Source organism: Plectrocnemia conspersa, unplaced genomic scaffold (genome assembly GCF_051122295.1).
Source record: "Plectrocnemia conspersa isolate PC_06_02 unplaced genomic scaffold, ASM5112229v1 ptg000011l, whole genome shotgun sequence".
NCBI classification, from domain to species: domain Eukaryota; kingdom Metazoa; phylum Arthropoda; class Insecta; order Trichoptera; family Polycentropodidae; genus Plectrocnemia; species Plectrocnemia conspersa.
This window is the reverse complement of record NW_028277175.1, coordinates 11,372,511-11,394,077: the sequence shown is the minus strand read 5'-3', so window position 1 is coordinate 11,394,077 and position 21,567 is coordinate 11,372,511. Positions and strand designations below refer to the sequence as shown.

The window sequence follows — 21,567 nt, the reverse complement described above, 5'->3', positions numbered from 1 at the left end:
ATTTTCAAAAGCTTGACAAATCGTACTTTAACACCTGGATAATGTAACTCGAGCATCTTTCGATGAAATATATTGAACTTAAAAGAGATTATGTGGAGACATAAAATAAAATACAACTCTAACCAGTATCCTTATATTTAGATCTGTTTATGTATATATTCACGTATACATAAATAGTGTGAAAAATAATCAAATCTACCTGTAATTTATCTAAAACAATGTATTAAATTAGTATTATTATACATGATTAAAATGCGTAGTACATTCATTTTAATATATGATCGAATTCGTAAAGAGATTTTTTTAAAAGGAGACCTTAGCAAATGTAATTGTTTTAAATTAATATAATGGTGGTGGACCTCTGAGTGGCGACTGCGGGATACCGTTATTTACACGTGGTACAATCCTTTCATAACTTGAAACTTTGACCAAAAATGCGCAGACATTTTTGTATCCCACTCGTTTTTATATTTTAGATTTAACTTTTCTGCCGTATTTTTTGGCGTAATAAAACTTAAATTAGTAGTTAATAGTTAAAAACATAAATCTTTGAGTCTAGTAATTATTAATGTTATATAATTACAATTTTTAATAATAATATAAAATATATTAAACTTTACACTAAACCTGTACATATAAATCGCTTCCAAAGAAACCCTATATGCTCAACAATTCCTTATTTTCTCAGCAATCAAAGGAGAAAGGATAAAAACAAAATATACTTAGTTTAATTTTCCGAGTGGATCGGAACAAGGTGGGGGTGAAAATCGCCCGCACCCCTTTTATTTTCCGTTCCGGCTATTAGTCTTTCGGAAATATATATCTTTTCAGATTTGCACCGTCCCCGCGGAGAAGTGATTAAGGTAAATTGGAAATCGTCACAGCCCAAGAGCGACGACGAACGAACGCGTCACACTTAAATGTGCATCCATTAATTTTTGCGCTCCGCTTTTGCGAATCGCAATTCCCAATTTTGACTTACTTGCCGCGACGGCGAGTAATTGTTGCGAATTAATTCGCGAACGAACGGCGAGGGAGAGCGAGAAAATTAAAGGCTGGGCGGAGAAAGCTTTCTTTCAAAATAAGCTATTGTCGATAAAGACCACTCCTAATTTAAATAGTGTTTCAAGTAATAAAATGTATAATTATCGTATGTTTGCTGAAGTATATTTAACGTAGGTGTAAGTACAATGCAAAGTTATTTTATACATTATTATTATTTTGTATCAAAATTGAGTCACGTACAATTTGCGTAATTATTGTATATATGTGATGTTCTCTTAACCTTGTCAAAGTCTCGTATCCCAGTCGTCTTAGTTTTTTAGGGGGTTTTGGCCCTGGTGGTGGTTGACCTCACGGCCAATGAGACTCTGGTGTGAATCTAGTAAGACTTTTTATTAATATATTTATATGAGTGTGACGGACGATTATCGGCGAGACGTTTCCTCCAAGCGGCAGTGAAGCTGTCGCAGATAATGATGTCCGTGGTTCTTGTGTCTGCCTGGAGCGAGTGTCAAGAGGTTCGGAGGTTTCAGGTGTGATCTTCGCGTCTGTCGGTGGGGGCGCGTCTGCTGGTCTCTCCAGGTGGCTGCTGGTGACTCTCACTCTCCGACTGTCTGTCCCTCTGGCTGTCTTCTTCTCTGAATGTTTGCCTCTGACCGTCTGCCCTCATCGGAGTCCTGGCTTATATCCTTTAGGGGTTAAAGGTTTGCTGGCTAATCGCATATGTACAGCGATCTTCTTCGCAGAACGGTGAAATACGTCTACGCTTTTAGAAAGCGACGTTCGCTCGTCCAAAGTCGTTTTGCATTATTCTGAAACGGTCACGAATGTGGTGATTTACGTTATCCGTGACTCTTTTGCCTCAAAGAGATTTTACGCCATTAGATTATTTGTTTCCATTGTTTTTGGTCACAGTAATTAACGCGAGTTTAAGAGTTTGAGACAATGACTCTTTCAAATGCTTTTTGAACGAATTAAAGAGAAGGCTAATTTATAACTTATCGTGTTATTACTATTTTTTAAGCGACAAATAATATGTATATTCAACAATTTTTGTTCGATGCGAAGCCTTGATTATTTTTCTCTTGACGTGTTACTAATAAAAAAGGGTTTGAAGTGTTTTTATGTTGTGGTAGTTAATGACAATTGCATTTTTAAATAATGCATATTTTAATTATTTCTGCTGTGTTTTATGTTACTGTACGTAATTTGCATACACTCAAACATATTAGAAGGTTTAAAAGATTCCGATATAAACGATATATTTCACTATTAGTTACTAAATGATTTTTATATATAATTAAAAATCTAAAAATAGCACATGAAAATGTATTAAAATTTTAGACAATAGTTTTGAATTCAAATTAGCATGGATTATTTAGAACATTTTTTTAAGGCGTGAACACATATAATATGTGTTCAAAAAGCGATGCAATTGGCTGGCAAACATCCTCATCTGCCATTCGCCAGAGCTGTATCGAACCAGCATTATAAAACGTGTGGCACTTGGTAACATCTGATTCTGAGATAAGCGATATATTCCACTATTAGTTACTGAATGATTTTTATACATAATTAAAAGTCTAAAAATATCACATGAAAATGCATTAAAATTTAAGACAATAGTTTTGAATTCAAATTTGCATGGATTATTTAGACCATTTTTTCTAAGGCGTGAACACATTTCATAGGTGTGTTCAAAAAGCGATGTAATTGGCTGGCAAACATCCTCATCTGCGATTCGCCAGAGCTATCGCAGATGAGGATCGGAAAAGACACTAGGAGAATGCATTGACACGTAAGTCATCAGCGGATCATCCAGAGAACATTACGACGAATCCCAGCTGGTCCACAGACATCACAGCCGATAAAAATACACCTCAAAACTCGACTTCCAAAATCCGCATTCGTCATTTTATACCATGTGGTAAATTGTATCTATTAAAATAAACTGTAATCATTTTTTCGGCATCTATTTGCCTGCAAATTCACATCCTCTTGGCCACTTATCTCTTCTGGAAGAATTATTGTGCAGCATTAGCTTTGTGTAAAACGGTCTTGCGCATATTATTGATTGGCTTCAATTTAGACGTTAACTCGTCGATCTATGAAACCCTTAAAATAGTAAAGATTAAGAAGAATCATATACAATATGATTGAACGAAATTTATATGTTAATTTACTCTTTGTTTGATATACATATCTATTAAAATGATTGATTTCTTAATAATGTAAGTATCCAATTAAAATTCACGATCGTTAAAAATAATGTTAAGATCATACTCTCCAACGAAACAAATAATATGAATAAAAAGCGTCTGATTGTTATAATTTTGGTCATAACGAGATCATTAGCGGCCGTGCGCGCACGAGAGAGAAATTCAAATACAATTTGTGTTTAAATTCTCGAACGATAAGGCACTTTTGTCCGAGCGTTACGGAAGTGACGCGACTAGACAAAACGATACCGAGGCTTTTGTTGTATCGCGTAATTATGACATCTCAGAACACAATGAAGTTTCCCCTGCGAGATGGCGTAACGTGAAATGCCATGTGTAGACAGGAATTCCTGTTTCTCCAAACGGGCGCACAATGAACGATGCCCGGCCTCGGTCTTTGTTTTTGAAACACTACACATAAACTAATATTTCACCTAGCTCTTGAGAACTTCTGCGAGTAGGATCTGAACAAACTTGGTAATTTACACTGACCTTTTTTCAGCGTTAAAAACGCTAGATCTAAATAATGAAATTAGCTAAACAACTGGGATCATTATGTTAAATTCATAATAACATGTGCAATAACATGTAATTCATCTAAATCAGCGATCCCTATTATTTTGCTTACTTTAAAATATTATATTATAAATAGTTTGTAATTAAATATTATATGTTATTTTTATGGAGCAGATTATCGTTTAGCTCTCAGGCCCTGCATATGTAAAATACAAATAAATAAAGTTGGTTCAAATTAACACGTACTTGATAAGAGAAGCGCATGCAAATTTATATGTAATGTATAATGTTACATGTCGTGCCAATTCTCGCGATTAACAATGCCTCATCTGTCGCGTCACGCGACGCCACTTTTCGAAAGGGACGCCTCCGTATCTGCGCTGCGTGAAATATGTCCAAACATTAAAGTCTCACAGTTTGCAAATAAGCGGGTCGTTAGCGATAGCGCCGTGAATATTATGTCGCGAAACATTTCCACCCACAATAAATAAATTCGCCGCGGAAATTGATGGAGGCCGATAGCGCAACCAGCGCCTCTACCACAAAGTTCACGTGTGGAAAATCGAAAAGAGGAATACCCTGGGAGCGAAACGTGACGGGAATCGGTTTTGTTCGTTAGCTCCTTATGCTGATTGACGAATGTGGCAACACTGAGCTGGACGCAACATGGCTGTTAATGCGAGCGGCTAATTAAAATTATTTTTTGAAAAATCAATTATTTTTAGATTTATTTTTGTTTAACAATATATTTTTTTTTAAATAACAGCATTCTGTTTGATCTAAAGTTTGAACAGTGCATTTGATGAATGATGTTTGTTTAGCATCTCAATGTTATCTTGCTAGCTCAACATATATAAATATATCGGTTGGTGGCCATTTTAGGGTTCATGCGGTAGGTTCAAATTGAGATGTACAATATTTTCTTACTACATTGAAAAATTTCATTGTTTATTTGTTAGCTATTAATCATCCCATAAAATAATTCAATCTAAAGTGATTGAACGAAATTAAAATAAATAATTAACTTCGGTCTCCATGACAAAAAAAAAATCAACAAATAATACGATTAATATTTTCACATAATAATTTTATTCTTGGTAGTATATATTTTCAGTAGCATATTTTATTATTGTTAATAATGTGTTAATTGGGTAGTTTAATCCTATGTTAATTTTTTAATGGATAGACAATAGTAATAAAATATAAAAATTGTTCTAAAATTATCATCACCACTTGCTGATTATCTATCGACACATTTTTTTTGTATTTATTATACTTTAATTATTAACTGTAAAAATATTTTCATGATTAAATATTAACACAAACAACATGCAAAAAATATGTAATGTATACATATACAAATACAAAATGTATTTCATATATATATTTTAAAAAATCAATTAAAATCAAAAATCAATTAATGAAAAACACTACTCATCCTGTAGGACAAGGTGAGTGAAAATAAATGATCGAGAAAACTATTTTCGGTCGAAAATCTTTTGAACATCCTAAATTTAAAGATGGTTTTGTGTTTGTATATTATGAATGCTCTTGAATAGTTGTAGGTAGAATTATAAAGCAAATCACTGCATTCAGAAAAGTTAATTTACTCTTAATCTGATTATCTGTACAACTATACAAGTTTGATATATATGTTGTATATGTTGTCATAGGTTATTATTAAAATAATGTCGAACCTCGGTTGCTCGGATAATTTAACTCGGTTATTCTCGAGCTATTTAAGCAATCGCAGACAGTTTGTAACCTATGGTGGCCGATTGTCGAAAGAATATTTTACCCCTTCGTGGGTTCCTCAAGGATCCAATCTAGGCCCTCTGTTTTTTGTGTTATTTATTAATGACATAAATACAGCAATTACAAATTGAAGTTTTCTTCTGTACGCAGATGATTTAAAATTATATAAATGCATTCGATCTGTTGTGGACTCCTCTCTACAAAGTGATTTAGACTCTATGGAGATGGGCTTCCGTTAACCGTCTGCCCTTTAGTGTCGGAAAGTGCCATACTGTGCCATTTTCTCGATCTCATTCGCCATCAGCTTATTTCTATCATCTTGGTGATAACATTTTGACTAGAGAAACTTCCACTAAAGATCTCGGAATCACTTTCGAGAGCAAATGGAGGTTCTCTCTACACATACACGACGTCTGTGATAAATCTTACAAGATTCTCGGCTTTGTTATGAGGAATGCCTTTCACTTTGACGATCCGTCAGTTATTCGCATCCTCTATGACACCTTAGTTCGTAGCATTCTTGAATCGGGATCTATAATTTGGAATCCCCGAATAGCCAAATATTCCCTTTTAGTGGAAAAAATTCAAAAAAGGTATTTAAGATACCTTTACAAAAGGACATTTGGTTATTATCCGTACATATATCCCAGCGCCTTTCTTTTAGGAGCGTTGGGATACGATTCGCTGAGCACTCGCAGAAATTTGTATGTCGCTAAGCATTTTTTCAAATAAGGTGCTGTCGACAATCTAGCTATTCTCGAGGAATTCCAGTTTTGGGTTCCGGAACATTTTCGAGAATCACGATCGCGTCCTCTTTTGATGCCCGTTAGGGCTAGGACGTCCGCACTTGCCGACTCGCCTATAGCTGTGGCCATCCGGCTCCTTAATACGCTGGCATTACATATTGACTTATTTGATGTTAGCTACGAGGATCTGATCCAGTTTGTATCATTTAATTTTAATATTTTATATTTTTTTGTAATGTTTAAGTATAGTTATATTCATGTATATATACGTTTTTTATGTTTTATAAATTTAAAATTTGTTTTCGACCATCGTGGCGCATTGGGGTAACCTGTTAGGCCACGATGGTCTTAATTTAATCTAAAATAAATAAATGTTACAGATTATTATAATATTATTCTCAATTCGTCATAATTCAGTTTTGTCTAATATCTTGTTGGTATGATTTTTATTATATTGCTATCATAAAATAAAGTATTTTTTTCCCGTAATTTATTCGTATAAAAGTAATTAACTAAATTTATTTTCCGGCTCTCTTATATTATACTAATTGCTTAGTTACTCCGTCTAGCGCGATTGAGATATATTTATGCTTGACGTCTTTAATTACGTTGGAAATGCAGGAATTGCAACTAGAAAATGCACTCGCTACCCACGTGATTATTAATGACATAATATAATTACTAATTAGAAAAGCAAATAAAAATAAACGCGCGTTCGAGTCAAAATCGATTTATGGAAATATACGCGCGTACGTATGGATATTTTGTGTCATTTTCCGATAAGTGACGCATATATCACGGAATATCTTCCGACATATTGGACATGATATGCCCAAGCGGTGGATGAAAAAATCTATTACATATGAATGATAAAAATATATAAAAAGAGGTTTTTTAAAGGACGGAAATGAATGGAAAACTTTTTTTGATTGATTTATAACAGACATTATCAATTTTGGGTAAGCGAGCGCGATTTATTGTTTGAACGTTTCGCGTTTGGTGGAAAATTAGTAGGATTTTCTCTACACGAAAAAGATTATTAATTGTTTAGTATGTGATATAGTTCAAACAATACAGCTATCATTGAAATCATATATACCATATGTCTTAAAGGAAATTCGTATTTTAGATGCAAGATCAATTTCATATTTTTTTTTACGTAATCTTCGTTTCATTTAGTCTGTTTTGTTATTCGAGTACATCTCTTTTAATATCTGTGTTAGTACATATCTGGACTCTACATTCCGATATTTAAAAAAAAATGGGCCTCTAAATTTACGATGGCAGAATTTTTCCAAGTGAATAATTTATACGAAATTTCGTGTTATAAGAATTTGGCTACAAAAATGGAAGGAAATTCTCTTCAAACTATCCATCAGCTGGCCGAAAAACTAAAGTAGTACAATTCAACAGTGCATAGACACATAAATATGATTGAAAATGCTTGGAGAAAATGTGTATAGGTTCCATACTAATTGAGCGAAGAATACAAGTAAAAAAAATCAAAATGCAGATGATGTAAAAAAGGGGCTATCTATATATTTTGCATCAATGAGGTGGGAGAAGGTTATAAATTTAAAATTAAAATAAACATTTTTTAGTGATTTTTTGCTTCATTAATAAGACATTTCGGGATTACCTAACAAATTAATTAATATAGGTATAGTAGGTACAACGAACTTGGCGAGCTAGTTGCAGGACATTTTAAAAATATTTGCAAGATTTTCATTTGACTCATTCTCTAATTTTGTTATAAAAAGGGCAAAAAGTTGAAGAAAACAATGTTCTGGGTTATAAAACCAACAGCTACGCTGGAAATAATTTACGAAGCAAACTTTGGAAATAACTTACGAAGGCCAAAAATATGATTATGATTTGCGATATTTATGTTTTAAACTTATATAGTAAATGATACGATATAATCAATATAATAAATGTCACACTTTATTAAATAGCATTATACGCTATCGGTCATAAAATATATATATATATATTTACTTAGTTTTTAAAAAATAATGTTCTAAAATATTTTTTATTGTATATCAATGTTTGTTTTATTAAATAAATTTTATTTATAATAATCACGTAAAAGCAATAAATTGATTAAATAAATAATGTATATATTACATATTTTTTTCATAGACAATTATAATTATACATAAATTAAACAATAGTATTTAAATTAGTGCATAATCTTTAACCCCATTTATTGTTATATAAATAATACCTATATATATATATATAATACCAATATGTAGTAAGTAGTATAATTGTGTGTCATAAGACCAAAAAATATTAATTTACGATAAGTAATATGAATGGTTTGAAATAAAAATGACTTAATACTTTTCTGCACTTTGCACTCATGTCTTTTCAATAAAAATTGTAGCGTTAACCTGAAAAAAAACAGTTTATTATTAACATATACATATATATCTATATATTTACATATATAATAATAAATTTAGCTAACATTACAACAATAGAAAAAATATGTATCATTAAACTGACAACAAACTTATATTTTAATAAAAAACCTTTGAATTCTAAACATTTCTGATTAAATTCTCAGTATCGAATTGCTGTTTAAAACAAAATAAACGTCATTACATGCGTAGTAAAAATAATGATGAGTTTTCATTTGCAGCGCGGCTTTCCCGATGAAAAACTTTGCGAATTACGCCGCGGGTAAAGTTTTCTCTTGAATTTATGATTGCTTCGGACATCTTTCCTTTTTCCTTATATTTTTGTATTATGCATTAAATTTATATAACATCCACACAGGCTTATTTGTTAAATTTAAAAATGCTTTATTTGCATTTTCGTACGGAAACGACCTTATTGCTTTCGTTCTATGCCCGAGAGAGTCATTTTTATAATGTAATTGTGCAAATGACTGAAACACCCCTAACGGGGATTTTATATCATCGCGTGTATGTGTGTACGGAGAGCAAAAAAGGGATTTGAGACAAAGAAAATGGTTTATAGGCATCCATCGACGCTAAAAGTCATTAAATTCCCCTCAACCGTGATATATGTGTATGCACTAATTCATTCGGGATATATCAGTTCAGACCCTTACGTGGAGAAACGTGAGATTACCATATCTGTGTACGTGTGCATAAGTGTGAGTACTTTCACACACATTGTATACTGAAATCTCTCTTTTAATTTAATAATAAATTATATTTCTGTAAAAGCTTATCAAAATATATTTTTGGTTATGATACAGGTTTTTTGTTACATATAGGGTCGGTTTTGGTATATGTATTAATAATTTTACGTGAAGCTTATGTTTAATTCTTATACTAAGAAATTATATAATAGTATCAGACACTAATTTTTTTTTATATTTTATAGACTCATCACTGGGTTATAAATATTTGGAATATTAATGAATAAGAGAAAAATTGAAAACAATTTTTGCTACTTCATTTTTGGACTATTATCGGTGTCTTTACTACTTTTCACCTGACTATTATTGTTTTTAAAGAATATTAAATAATTTTGCTGCTTGATTTTTTTTCATTTTGTAGAATTTAAAAAAATACAACATAGTGACACAATAAATATCACAAGATCAATAAACAAAAAAGCAATTTAAGAACGTACCCTTAATAGAAAAAAAAATCTTAAATCACAATGAACACTTCCACAGAATTGCTTGGATCTTTTGCCATAGGCATTTTAAAATATACGCTAAATATCTGCGATCCACCAGAAAATTTCTGCGGACCACCGATTGAGAAACACTGGTCTATACTATATAAAAAATGTGTTTTCTTCATCACAGGTAGAATGTAATTTTAGTGGATCCAGTGTAACAATACAAAAATAGAACTAAGCATTCGTATTTTTTACTCGAATTATGTTTCATTATCATAATTTTTTATGTTTAATACGAATGTTACTATCATTGATTTTATTAAATTATTTTACAAAATGTACCTATATCAGGGTATCTCTTTTTTAACCCCATCTTTATTTACTATATACGTATGTGCTATGTACACACAAAGTACATGTTTCTTTTTTTTGTTTAAAGAAGAGAAATTTTGAGGCGTTAATTTCTGAAAGATACAGTGAACCGAAAAGGTTTGGAATCCATGCAGACGACTCTCATATAACGCGATTAATACGCATGGAATCGTGTTATACGAGAATTCTCCCCGTATAACACTGATAATATAAAGCAAATACAATGAAATCTCTTTGTAACGAATACCGAAATAACGAAATTCCCAGTATAACTAATTTTCAATTTGACTTCGTTACAATGAATTTTTTCATTGTAACGAAGACTGATCTCAGTATAACGAAATATTTTGATTCGAATTTAAGAATGACGTTACAACTTGACACAATATTTCTACGAATTCAGTTGTTCAGTTCAACTTGGCGCTTGCCGGATGTGTTCACAAGCCACATTCAAGGTGTTTCACTGATCCTCAAACTTTTTTTATAAAACATTTGTTCAAAAAAAATTGATGTGTTTATTACAGTATCTTTAAAAATAGACAAAAAATAATCAATCTTGTAAGAGGTTATTTTGATGCTGTAGTAATATGGTAATTAAAAATAAAATAAAAATATATCATCTTACTTACATTCAATATAATGAAATTTTTCTTCGCTATACTGAGATTTGCAGTTTTAATAAAAACATTCGTTCTTATTGTGTTTCTTGTAAAAATCTTTATTTTATCACCAGAATTCAGCATAATTTTCTTTAATAAAAATATATGTTTATTATTATTTAAAGTTAATTCACTAGTATTATCAATCATGAAAAAAATCATTGCAATATCTTCAACGCAATGTAGAAAATCACGTTAAATGATAGTTCATTAAAAATATCCGTAGAAAAATTTGACTGAAAATAAATTAAACTGAAATTATATATTAAGCGCTTTTTCGCATTACTCTTACTTTCTTAGTATCTGAAAGATCCAAAAGTCGCACGAAATTATGTATGAGAACTGAGGGGATGGTTTTCAGTAAGAATTTTACCGCAAAACACCGTTTTAATTTACTTATACTAAAATGAAATTAGCAATTCACTCCAATTCTCTCTAATTGTTATTGTACGAAATTAACCACTAAACTTGCAAGAAAAAATATTTCAGTTCGATAAAAAATGAATTTATCTTAAAGTACTAGTTTCTTATTACATTGTGAGCCCTATAATTTAGACTCTCTATTACCCAAGCCCTTTTTAACCATCCCATATATTTTACTAATGTAAATCCACTAGCGTCTAAATGTTGTAAAATGTGTTACAGAGCGTACATAATAAGCAATTATAGCTTTGCAGTTGCTCGAGAGAGTTTTTTGCTAAACAGATTCAGATCAACCGGCCAGGGAGCTGTAAATGTGCCAGACTCTAATTAAAGTCAAGTCCCGGGAATTGCCCCGTGTCCGGATAAAGGAGCATCCACCCTGCGAAGCCTTTAGGTCAGCTAGCACAGTAGACCTAGGGATTAAAAAAATATTCCGACCAAATTGCTAATGTGTTACGTGTAAAATCTGAATGCATCCATCTCACCTCCATACATGTTCCATTATTGTTTTCCGCTAAATATTTTTTTAATAAAACCTCCGACGAGCCTAGTATCTAAATACTTAAATAGTCTCAACTCTAAATGATAAAGCCTCGTGTGATAAACATAATAAATTAAGATATTACGGAAATCAATTTTGTAAATGGATCGAGGCGGAAGATTTTATTATATCATATTTTTTAACTTAATCTCTTTTCCATTAGCTACATTATTGATAATGTATACTCCATTTTTTCTTTCTCTCTTGCTCTCTTCTTATATACTTTTCTATCGTAAATTATCAATATAGGCATAATGGGGATTATAAATCACTATGCCTTTAGCGCTTCTCAAGGTCATCTTTTGTTCTGTATATTGAATTTATTATATGTGTTAGTTTAACAGTTTTGATTAATTAAATATATTCAATGAAGCATAGGCTCGATAGATATTTTTTTAATAGTTCAAAGAGACGGCAACTTCCTAATCAGAATATACGATGCACGTAATACATTAAATTTAATGTAAAGCTCAACGATACTGCAAGATACGGATGTATTCAACATTGCAATAATATAAGCTCGATAATTTCTCTGTGTATATAATAGAACACTTTTCGAATAGGTTAAGACAGTTGTCAAGTTTTATTATTTTTACATAAATGATTTAGGGCCACTGAAAGTGGAAAAAGTACAATGAAAAATGTGTTCCTTGGTTAAACTCAACTCAAAAAATAAATCCATAAATGTAATGTCACAGAAGCAAAAATGATTTAAAAAAAACACAAGATAAAATTACGTAAAATGGAGTCGCAAAATACGGATATTAAAAAGCCCGTTCCAAGAACTAAATCACCAAACATGGAGATACAATATCAAGTTATATTACGATCGGTCGTTAATATCGTTTTAGGATAGATTTTAAAGCAAATTCGATAATCTAGTAACCTCAATTTAACCCAATATTTTCGTATTTTTTACTTTATACTAAAGTAAGAGAAAACTCGAATACGTTAATAGTTATTTATTTAATAACCTAAATTAATTTCAATATTTGTATTATATTCCACGTAGATGTTATTCCTAGAAATGTACATATATTTTATTGTAATATATGTATAATATGTACTAGCGGTCCACACCTGGCATTTTCCGGGAATAAGATGTAATTTAAATGTACCTGTGTGTAATTAATTTGAAAGGGCCATTATTGCTATATTTACATTCATATCCAAATCTTCAAAAACATGATTTTAAAAATATACGTTTGCATTATTTACTATGTTTCCTCCTCAGAGATAAACAAAGTCTGCAAGGTTTGACCTAGACAGGGAGAAGGTGTTATGGGTGGGTAAAAATGTCACTTATCAGGAAATGAACAAAATTTGAATAAAATAGTATACTAGAAAAACACAAAGGGTTATATGGTATTCAAACACATGTCTATTTTATTTATCTGACCATCATGACTTGACAGGTTTCTTCAATGTGTAATAATGGCCATTATACAAACAATAATTATTATAAAAAAAACAATGCACGAGTAAAATAGATGAGCACCACACCACATATGTTTTTTTAGTTCCTCATGGCTATCCATTGAAAAGCTGATGGGTCGTTTAAGAGAAGCGTTTTCAAATTCAGATGTATTGACCGCGACGGGTAAGAATAAGGGACGCGATCGCAACACCGAAAGGGACGCGAAAGCAACTTTAAAAAGTACTAGTAATTTTTTTAGAATTATCTTCAAAAATAAAAATATTTACTCATTTACTTATTCCAGACAACTAAATTAAACGTATTTTTCTGCTATTTTTAATAGTAAAAATAAGGTTGTAAAAATTAAAGATAAATTAATTGTTTAAATTTGTGTTGAAAATAATCTTATCATCTTGTTTTTAATTACCTTTAATATTTATTTTATATTTAATTATAATATTATTATAATAAATAATAAAAATATATTAATTTAATATAAGGTAAAATATTTTTACCGAGTATTGGGATTACTGAGAAAACAAATTGAACGTTCACTCGTTAATATCTGATGAAATGATTTTTCATTAGCAATAAATTATTTTATCCCTAATTCGAACCCAAATATATTAATTACATTTAATAAACTAAGTGGAACGTTATAAAACTATACTTTACTATATATGATATAATTCAACGAAACAATTTAGTAGTTGAAAACGTTTAGAGTCTGCTTATGAATTATTTCAACGGCCCCGGGCGCCGACGAGCGAGGATTCCTCCGTTTGAACAAAAATTTTCCCTGTTTTAACGTCGCTTTTACGTTTTAGCGCATGCGCACAAGGAATTGGACAAAGTTCGCGCGAATGCAGTTGTACTACTCAGTCGCTGACAAACCGTCGCGAAAAGCTAACGCTCGAAGAGCTCTAGCTGATTCGTTATTATAAACACGAAGCGTGATTGAAGAGTTAGTATTTTCCAAAACCGAAGCTTTTAAGTAAATGTGTAATATTTTGAATAAAACGTTTGTTTGCATTAGAAAAAGTTTTAAAACAATCTGATTAAATTCCAATCGATATTATTTGTATTGATTTATTTTTTTATTAAATTTGCTTTAAATTATTATAGAATTAGTGATGGTGATAAGATAATACTGTGATTTTGAATAATACAAATAGTGAATAACAACATGACCGAAACTTTGAGTTGCGGTTATACTAAAGGATGCATCGTCGTTTTATTAGCCGTCATATTTTTCTCAGCAGCTGATGGTATGTGTTAAATAACAAATAATTATTTGTAAATTTAAGTAGATAAAATATTATATTAAATCACGTATTTTTAAAAACACATCAGTATATGATTTTAACCTATAACTTTATAATCTCAATTTAGATAGTAAAATAATAAGCATGTGTCGTTAGATAATAAACATTAATAAGCGCGTAATTTATGAAGCGATTTACTTTTATTTTCTTATAATTATATTAATAGTATCGTACATGTGATAAAATCAACATTGACTAGTTAAAATAGAGTTTTTTGTTACAATATCAATGGAAAAATAAGATAATAATAATTTAATTTATTATTTTTTTATATATAAAAAACATTGTTTAAAATCTGCTCAATCATTTTTTACATATTTAAAAGTAAATTAAAATCATTGTGAATCAAAAATAAATATAATACTAACTAGATGGTGACAGACATAGAAGAATCGGCTAGGGCAGATCTTGGCTCTAACTGCCATTAAAAGAGGAAGCGATCGTGACTCTAAGACGTTCCAGAACTCAAAACTGTAATTCCTCGAGAATAGTTGCATTGTCAACAGCATTCTTTAGTAGTTTGAAGAAATGCTTAATGATAAATTTCTGCAAAAGTACAATGCTTCTAAAGCAAAGACTCTGAGATTACTGATTTTGAATTAAGGGTGCTGCAAATTATAGTGTCATAGAGGATCGTCAATCTAAAATGAAGTCGAGCATCTTTTGATTTATTGAAGACCTTCACTTGCTCTCAAAAGTGATTTAGAAATCTTCAGTGTAAGTTTATTTAGCCATAAGTTCCAATAGGAATATTTCTATCATGAATGAAGTCGAGAATATGACATAATGTCATTTTTAAAAAATAAAAGGCAGACGTCGACGGATGCCCTTCATGATTAATACAAAAAATAAATTACTTATGTATAGAGAAAGATTCCACAGCAGATCGAATGGATCTAAGCGATTTTAAATCATTGACATACAAAAGAAAACTGGAATTATGCCATTAATGAATAACGAGAACAGCAGAGGGTTAAACCCTTGAAGAACCCCCGAAGGGTTATATTTATATTTAAATAGTGTATAAATCAAGCCAAATAAAAATATTAATTATTTCACTATTTTATATTGATACTTGAGTGGTCGATTGAAATTATAATTGCAATACTAATTATGTTATTATTAAATGCAATCTACAATACTATTAATATATGAGAACAATAAAATGAACTAATACCATATAAAATTTACTATTATTTACATCTTGTGTTAAGAAATCTGATTTTTATAATTAGGTATGTGTTTCAAATGAACTTGTTACAAAAAAACTATATATTACAATCGCAAAAGCACGAAAGCTACAATGATTAAGCACTCGTCATTAAATATACTTTATTACATTTACTGCATTAGCTAAGTGTTGTTTTCAATTCTCTGCCAAAGTTTGCGATGCAAGCGTATGACGGTACAACTTTTGGAATTTGTGCCTAACATTATAGAAACACCATCAGTGCAAATTGAGCCTATAATTGCTGTTTGATGGTTCATGTGTTTCATGTAATTAAAAACAAAAATTCCTTTTGACGTTAAAATTAAGAAGTAAAAATCCTATCAACGTTTATTTTTTCTTAATGTATCGCACAAATACCAACAGTTGACTGAAACTAGCAACACTGACTAACTTTGATATCATTTAGATTTTGAATCGAACGATATGTCGATAACGGAACCTGCTGAATTTAATATAATAAAAAATGTAGTTTTAATGCTTATGGTTTTACTAATAAGCTTTTTTTAACACACATATATGCCACAGCTTCCAATTTTTACATACATGCGAGTCAAGTCACAAGAAGAAAGTCGTATATGTCGCACAAAAATACGATTGTGTGTTGTTTTTGCTTTTACCTGTGCTGCAATAACGGTTATTATTGTTGAAGCTTGTTGAAGCGGCAAGGTTTTTCGTCTTTGTCACATCTGGCTATAAAAATAAATATTTCGGCCCACTTTGCACAAAAAAAATATATGTAATGTCAACTCTTACGGTATGATTGTGTTGGTTCAGCGTCCGTATGTTTTGGATAAAAAGTAGAAGCTGTGACGTTTACTGTGCTACTTAATAAATAGCTTTTGAACTACTGCAATGTCAAATTTTGTAATAGTATCGCTGGTATAGTGTTTCTTTTTATAGTTCAAGATGTTAATAATTTGTTCAACAGCTTCAGTTGAAGTTTTAAGTTTGAATATGCATTATAGTATTTTTTTGTTATACATATGTATCCATAAGGGACATAATCGTTTTTTTGACATAGCGAGGTTTACTACAATCTATAAAATAATAATTAAAGTTCATCATGAGCTCCAAGAGTTCAGTTGAGTCAAATTAATACAGCATAAGACAGTTTTAAATTTTATACTACACATTTAAAAATTATAAAATTTTCTCGCACCCCTAGAAATGATTTCTGGCACCTTAAAGGATGCACGCACCTTTTGGGGTGCCAGAAAGTAAATGTAAATAAAACCTTTCTTCTAACCAGTGTTATCATGAAAGCACATTTAATGAACCCTGTTTTCATATTGATTTCTAATTTGTATTTATATTTTTCTAGATAAAAAAAAATGAACATAGAACCTATAAAGTTCTACCCACGCGCAAACTCTATTCTTGCGCACGATTCTCCGCTGTACCATGTCGGCTCGATTCCGCTTTAAATATTCCGCATCTGTCAAATAATTAGGGGTTGATAAGGACATGATTCATTCGTACGGCGGCATCCGGTGAATACCAACAATGGATCAGGAGAAGGGTTTTCCGAAGAAGGAGCCACCTTCTCGGCCCATTACTCCGCATTAGGGGACGCCGTGAATTTATTATGAGTTGACGTTGACGCATCGCTCCGTCATTTTTTCCCCTTTCTCTTTCGCCTTTCGTTTTGGTGTCTGCAACCACCGACGATTATTCACCAAAGGAAGAACAACGCCGCTCGGTTCAAAAGGCCACTTATCGCATACACCGGCTATAGCACAACGGAAAAAAAATCTTACCGCTGTGGAAAAATTCATTTTAATTTCAAAGGGTCAAAGGATTCGCTTTTGCGTTTAGCTATATTACATATATATGTTTGTACGCAATGTAGTTAATTTAGCCGCGTTTTTGGAGTATCCTAATCAAACAGACTCAGCAGTTTCCGGCTTATAAAATTTCTCGAACCGGTCGAAAATTTTCCGCGAAAATATATAATAAACTTTTGCCGTGCCAATAACGACTTTTCGTCTAGTTTGTGTTTAAGTTGATGATTGCGTTATATTCTCTAATAAATTATTTAACCGTAAAGTATTTACATTTAATAACGCAATTAAACAACTATTTTACGACCCAAAATATTACAATATTATTATATAATATATCCATATACATAAACTATATAAATTCTTACATATTTTTGTAACAACGTTTGTTTGAAATTCAGTGACTGCTTAAGGGCATTTATGCTTCTCTTCTGGCAGTTGACACCCACAGCTATCTTGCGTAGGCGAATAAATTCACGCAAAATTTTGTCTCTTGTTTGTTGATGATATCGTACTTTCAATAAATTGTTTTAATAAACAAACTCGAAATATATCAAATGTTACGTAAAACAAAAGAAATAGTATTATTAAAAAAACAATAAATAAATGCAGACCTGATGTTACGAATTAATTTTAAAATATTATTTATATTTTAAATCAAATGAAATACATATCTCTTAAAATATTTGTGAAGTTCAATATTTTTAATTTCAAAGATCAAAGATCAAAACTTCATTGTGTTGTATTCTTAATAATGTTACATTGGAGATACGGTTGTTGAATTTTATATAAATATATATGTATGTATGACAATGAATACAATTTTATGAAAATGTATAAATTTTGTAAAATTGTATCGACGAAATTTTCACGCGAATCCTTTCACCCTTTGATGTAAAAATTAAAGGAAGCAAATTCGAGGCGAAAATGGAAAAGGAGGAGAGATAAAGAATTCCTAAATGCATTAGTGACAGCTCGTTTGAACCTGGGCAAATGCAATTAGATTTACATGCAAAGCTTTGAGATGTTCAATTTAGGGTTTACTTACGTACGAAAGCAGACTTTCTCAATCTTTATCATTTTTATTGTATTAAATTAACTTGGCGTTTCATTAAATACCAACGATTGTTTTTTTCGCGATTGATCAATCTCACGGCTGCTATCTTTATGGCGAGAAAAGCCTATCCCGAAGGGTTTAAGGCCAATAAGCTCAAGAGATTATTTATTCAGAGGTCTTGAAGAAAAATTCAACCCAAGTTTCCGAGATTTAATAGATAGTTGGCTTTTTGTACCCCTTTCAGAATTTTACAAGTAGTGTTATCATTCACTTACAAAGTATGTAGATACAAACATTTAATTTTAATAATAATAATAATAATAAAAAATAATACGTATAAAAAAAGTTTTGCAATCACAATCAAGCGCTTGAAGCTTAATTGCGCAAAATTTTGTATTTTATTATTAATTGAATAGTAAAATGTCTTATTTTGGAAAAGAAGAAGGTATTATCAATGAGCTTTTATATTACGTTGAATTTGCAACGTCGGCTCTATCTATGAACGGTTGCTCTATGTAAATATAACAGTAAATATTCTGAATAAATTTTATATATTAGTATTACAGTTGTTAAGTAGTAAAATTATTTATAGTATAATTTAAGCACGGAGATCCGCGGGTTACGCATGAAGTTAGTTGCGAGTATGTATTTTTACATATGTGTGAAAATATCGATAGATATAAAAATAATATAGTAACATATGCTCTCTGTTTTTTTTTCACCATATAGAATTCTAGTACAAATTATTATATAAAATGTATAAAAATTTCATAATAAAAAAACTAATTAATATTTTACCTTCACGATATACTAAAGTGAAACACCTGGATTCAAATTCTATATGAACCCTAGTGTTTTTCAGTGGCTATTGTGTCGAAAATATTGGAATTAGTGATTATTATATAATTATAATTCAGATCATTTTCAGGATTTTTGTAGATTTTCCCAATCTCACGGATGAATAATTAAAAAATAAAATAGCATAGGTCAAAATAAACATTGGGCATCACTAAATATTTTAAAGCTAAGCATTACTAATCCAGAATTCTATTTTTATTCTATCGAAAAAGTTACATTTTCTTCATTTAAAATAGTTGCGTGTTTATTGATTATCGATATCTATTTTTGAGAGTTCATATTTACTTCTAAATCTTTATCACTTCAGTACGCATGATCATAATCAATAAAACTCAAACATGCATATCGATGGCTTAAAGTGTAAATTTGCTAACTTCACTCTTAGGTGAAAATGATTTGGCAATGTCATCTTGTACCTTTAATTGAAATACACATGCTCCAAATTTTCTAAAATTTTCACTTAAACATTAAACTACAAATTAAGATATTGTTTTACTTTCCTTTTTTCAAGTTACCCATTAAGTTTTTTTTCTCTTCTGTAAAGTTGTCAAATATGTAGTTTGTTATTTTAACTTTAAGCCATTGATATGATAAAAAATATTGCGTTACTTACAAAAAAATTGTAAATACAAATTGATATATAAACTGTTTGATATTGTAAAAAAAACACAAATTTCTCGACGATAGGCCGTTTTTAACCCCTCCTCTTTTTATGCGGTCGTATACCATACATGGCCAAATAGTTTTTTTTCGCGGAAAAATTTGAATATTAAACGATAGGCAATCTACGCAAAATTGCGCAGCGTAAAACGAAACGTACGGCTGTTTTATGCCCTCCATCATGTTTACTGCGGCCCTGGCGCCCTCTCTGGCGAATGCAATTTCATTTAAAACGTCTCTAACGTGACTGTTGCGGATTTACCTCTCTCTACATGCATAGAGCTTGTAAAGAGGAAAATTCGTGTTAAATTTGAAAGAAATATTCATTGCTTATATTGCTCTTATGTACTGTGCTAAATCGCAGGATAATATTTCCATAAATTTAAGTCAAAAGCTGTGTAGTCTGACAACCTTAAGATTTGTGGTGAAAAGGTTCATTTAAATTTATAGTTCCTAGATATTTGTGCAATTTACGTAATATACAATAAATATTTGAAAAATCTAGTGCAGACTTTTAAGTAAAAAATTTGCTATATTGCGTAACAACCGAAAAGTGATGTCGGTGGGTACGTCCGTAGGCTTCAGGCATTTGAACTCTAGATTCTGTCGAGCTGAACCAGTGGATGTAAAAGAGAAGCGACGGCTTCTGCGGTCTTCACAGTCGAAGTTTGATCTGATGCCTTGAAATCTGAAGTGGATGTTCAAGTGTAAATGCCGATAGTGTCAGAGAAAATCTTTGATAGGAAGTAGGGATTCTGTGTCGAGACAACCCGGGAATTTATTCCCGAGAATTCAAAGATTTTTTGCTGTCTCGAGTCCCGGGAATTTAAAAATTAATAACCCGGGACTCGAGACTTTCCGAAGTGCAATTTTACAAAAATATGTAAAGAGCGAATTTGATGTCGAGCTTAATTTATGTCTCGATATGAAGACAAGGTGGAATTCCTTATTACCCATGATCTCGAGATTTTGAAAGTTACGAAATTGCATTAGAAAATCATTAATTGATCTTGGCATCGGCCAAATTTGGAATGAATCGAACATTCACGTATTGGAAAATATTTGTGAAGTACTCACTCCTATAAAACTGGCAGTTGAAGCTCTAAGTCGTCGAGATGCCACTTTATTAACTTCCGAAATTATTGTTAATTTCCTTTTAAAAAAAATATTTGAAATCAACACAACTCTGTAGCACGAACCACCAAAATATTTCAACGACTAGAAATAAAAAATTCAAGTTTAAAAAGGAGTTTCAGATATTAGATTCAACTATCAAGCGAACTCCGAATCTAGAGCTTTTATTCAAATCATTGCTTACAATTAAGCCAACATCTACAGAAAGCGAGAGAGTTTTTTCTACATCTGGAATATTTGCCACAAAAACCAGGAACAGGCTATG

General features: G+C 31.1%; 1 protein-coding gene across 2 annotated transcripts in view; it reads left to right on the top strand.

Moving 5' to 3' along the window:
- Nucleotides 1-14,134: 14,134 nt before the first annotated feature.
- Nucleotides 14,135-21,567, top strand: part of LOC148229509 (lachesin-like) — a 42,562-nt gene continuing 35,129 nt past the window's right edge. Inside the window, exons 1-2 of one of the 2 annotated variants that reach the window (XM_088198000.1) lie at nt 14,135-14,220; nt 14,382-14,524. In XM_088198000.1, coding sequence (XP_088054126.1) covers nt 14,443-14,524 — 82 coding nt within the window. In that variant the 5' untranslated portion in view covers nt 14,135-14,220; nt 14,382-14,442. Of the gene's footprint in view, nt 14,251-14,381; nt 14,525-21,567 lie in introns of both variants that reach the window. The other variant, XM_088198001.1, reaches the window with a different exon arrangement.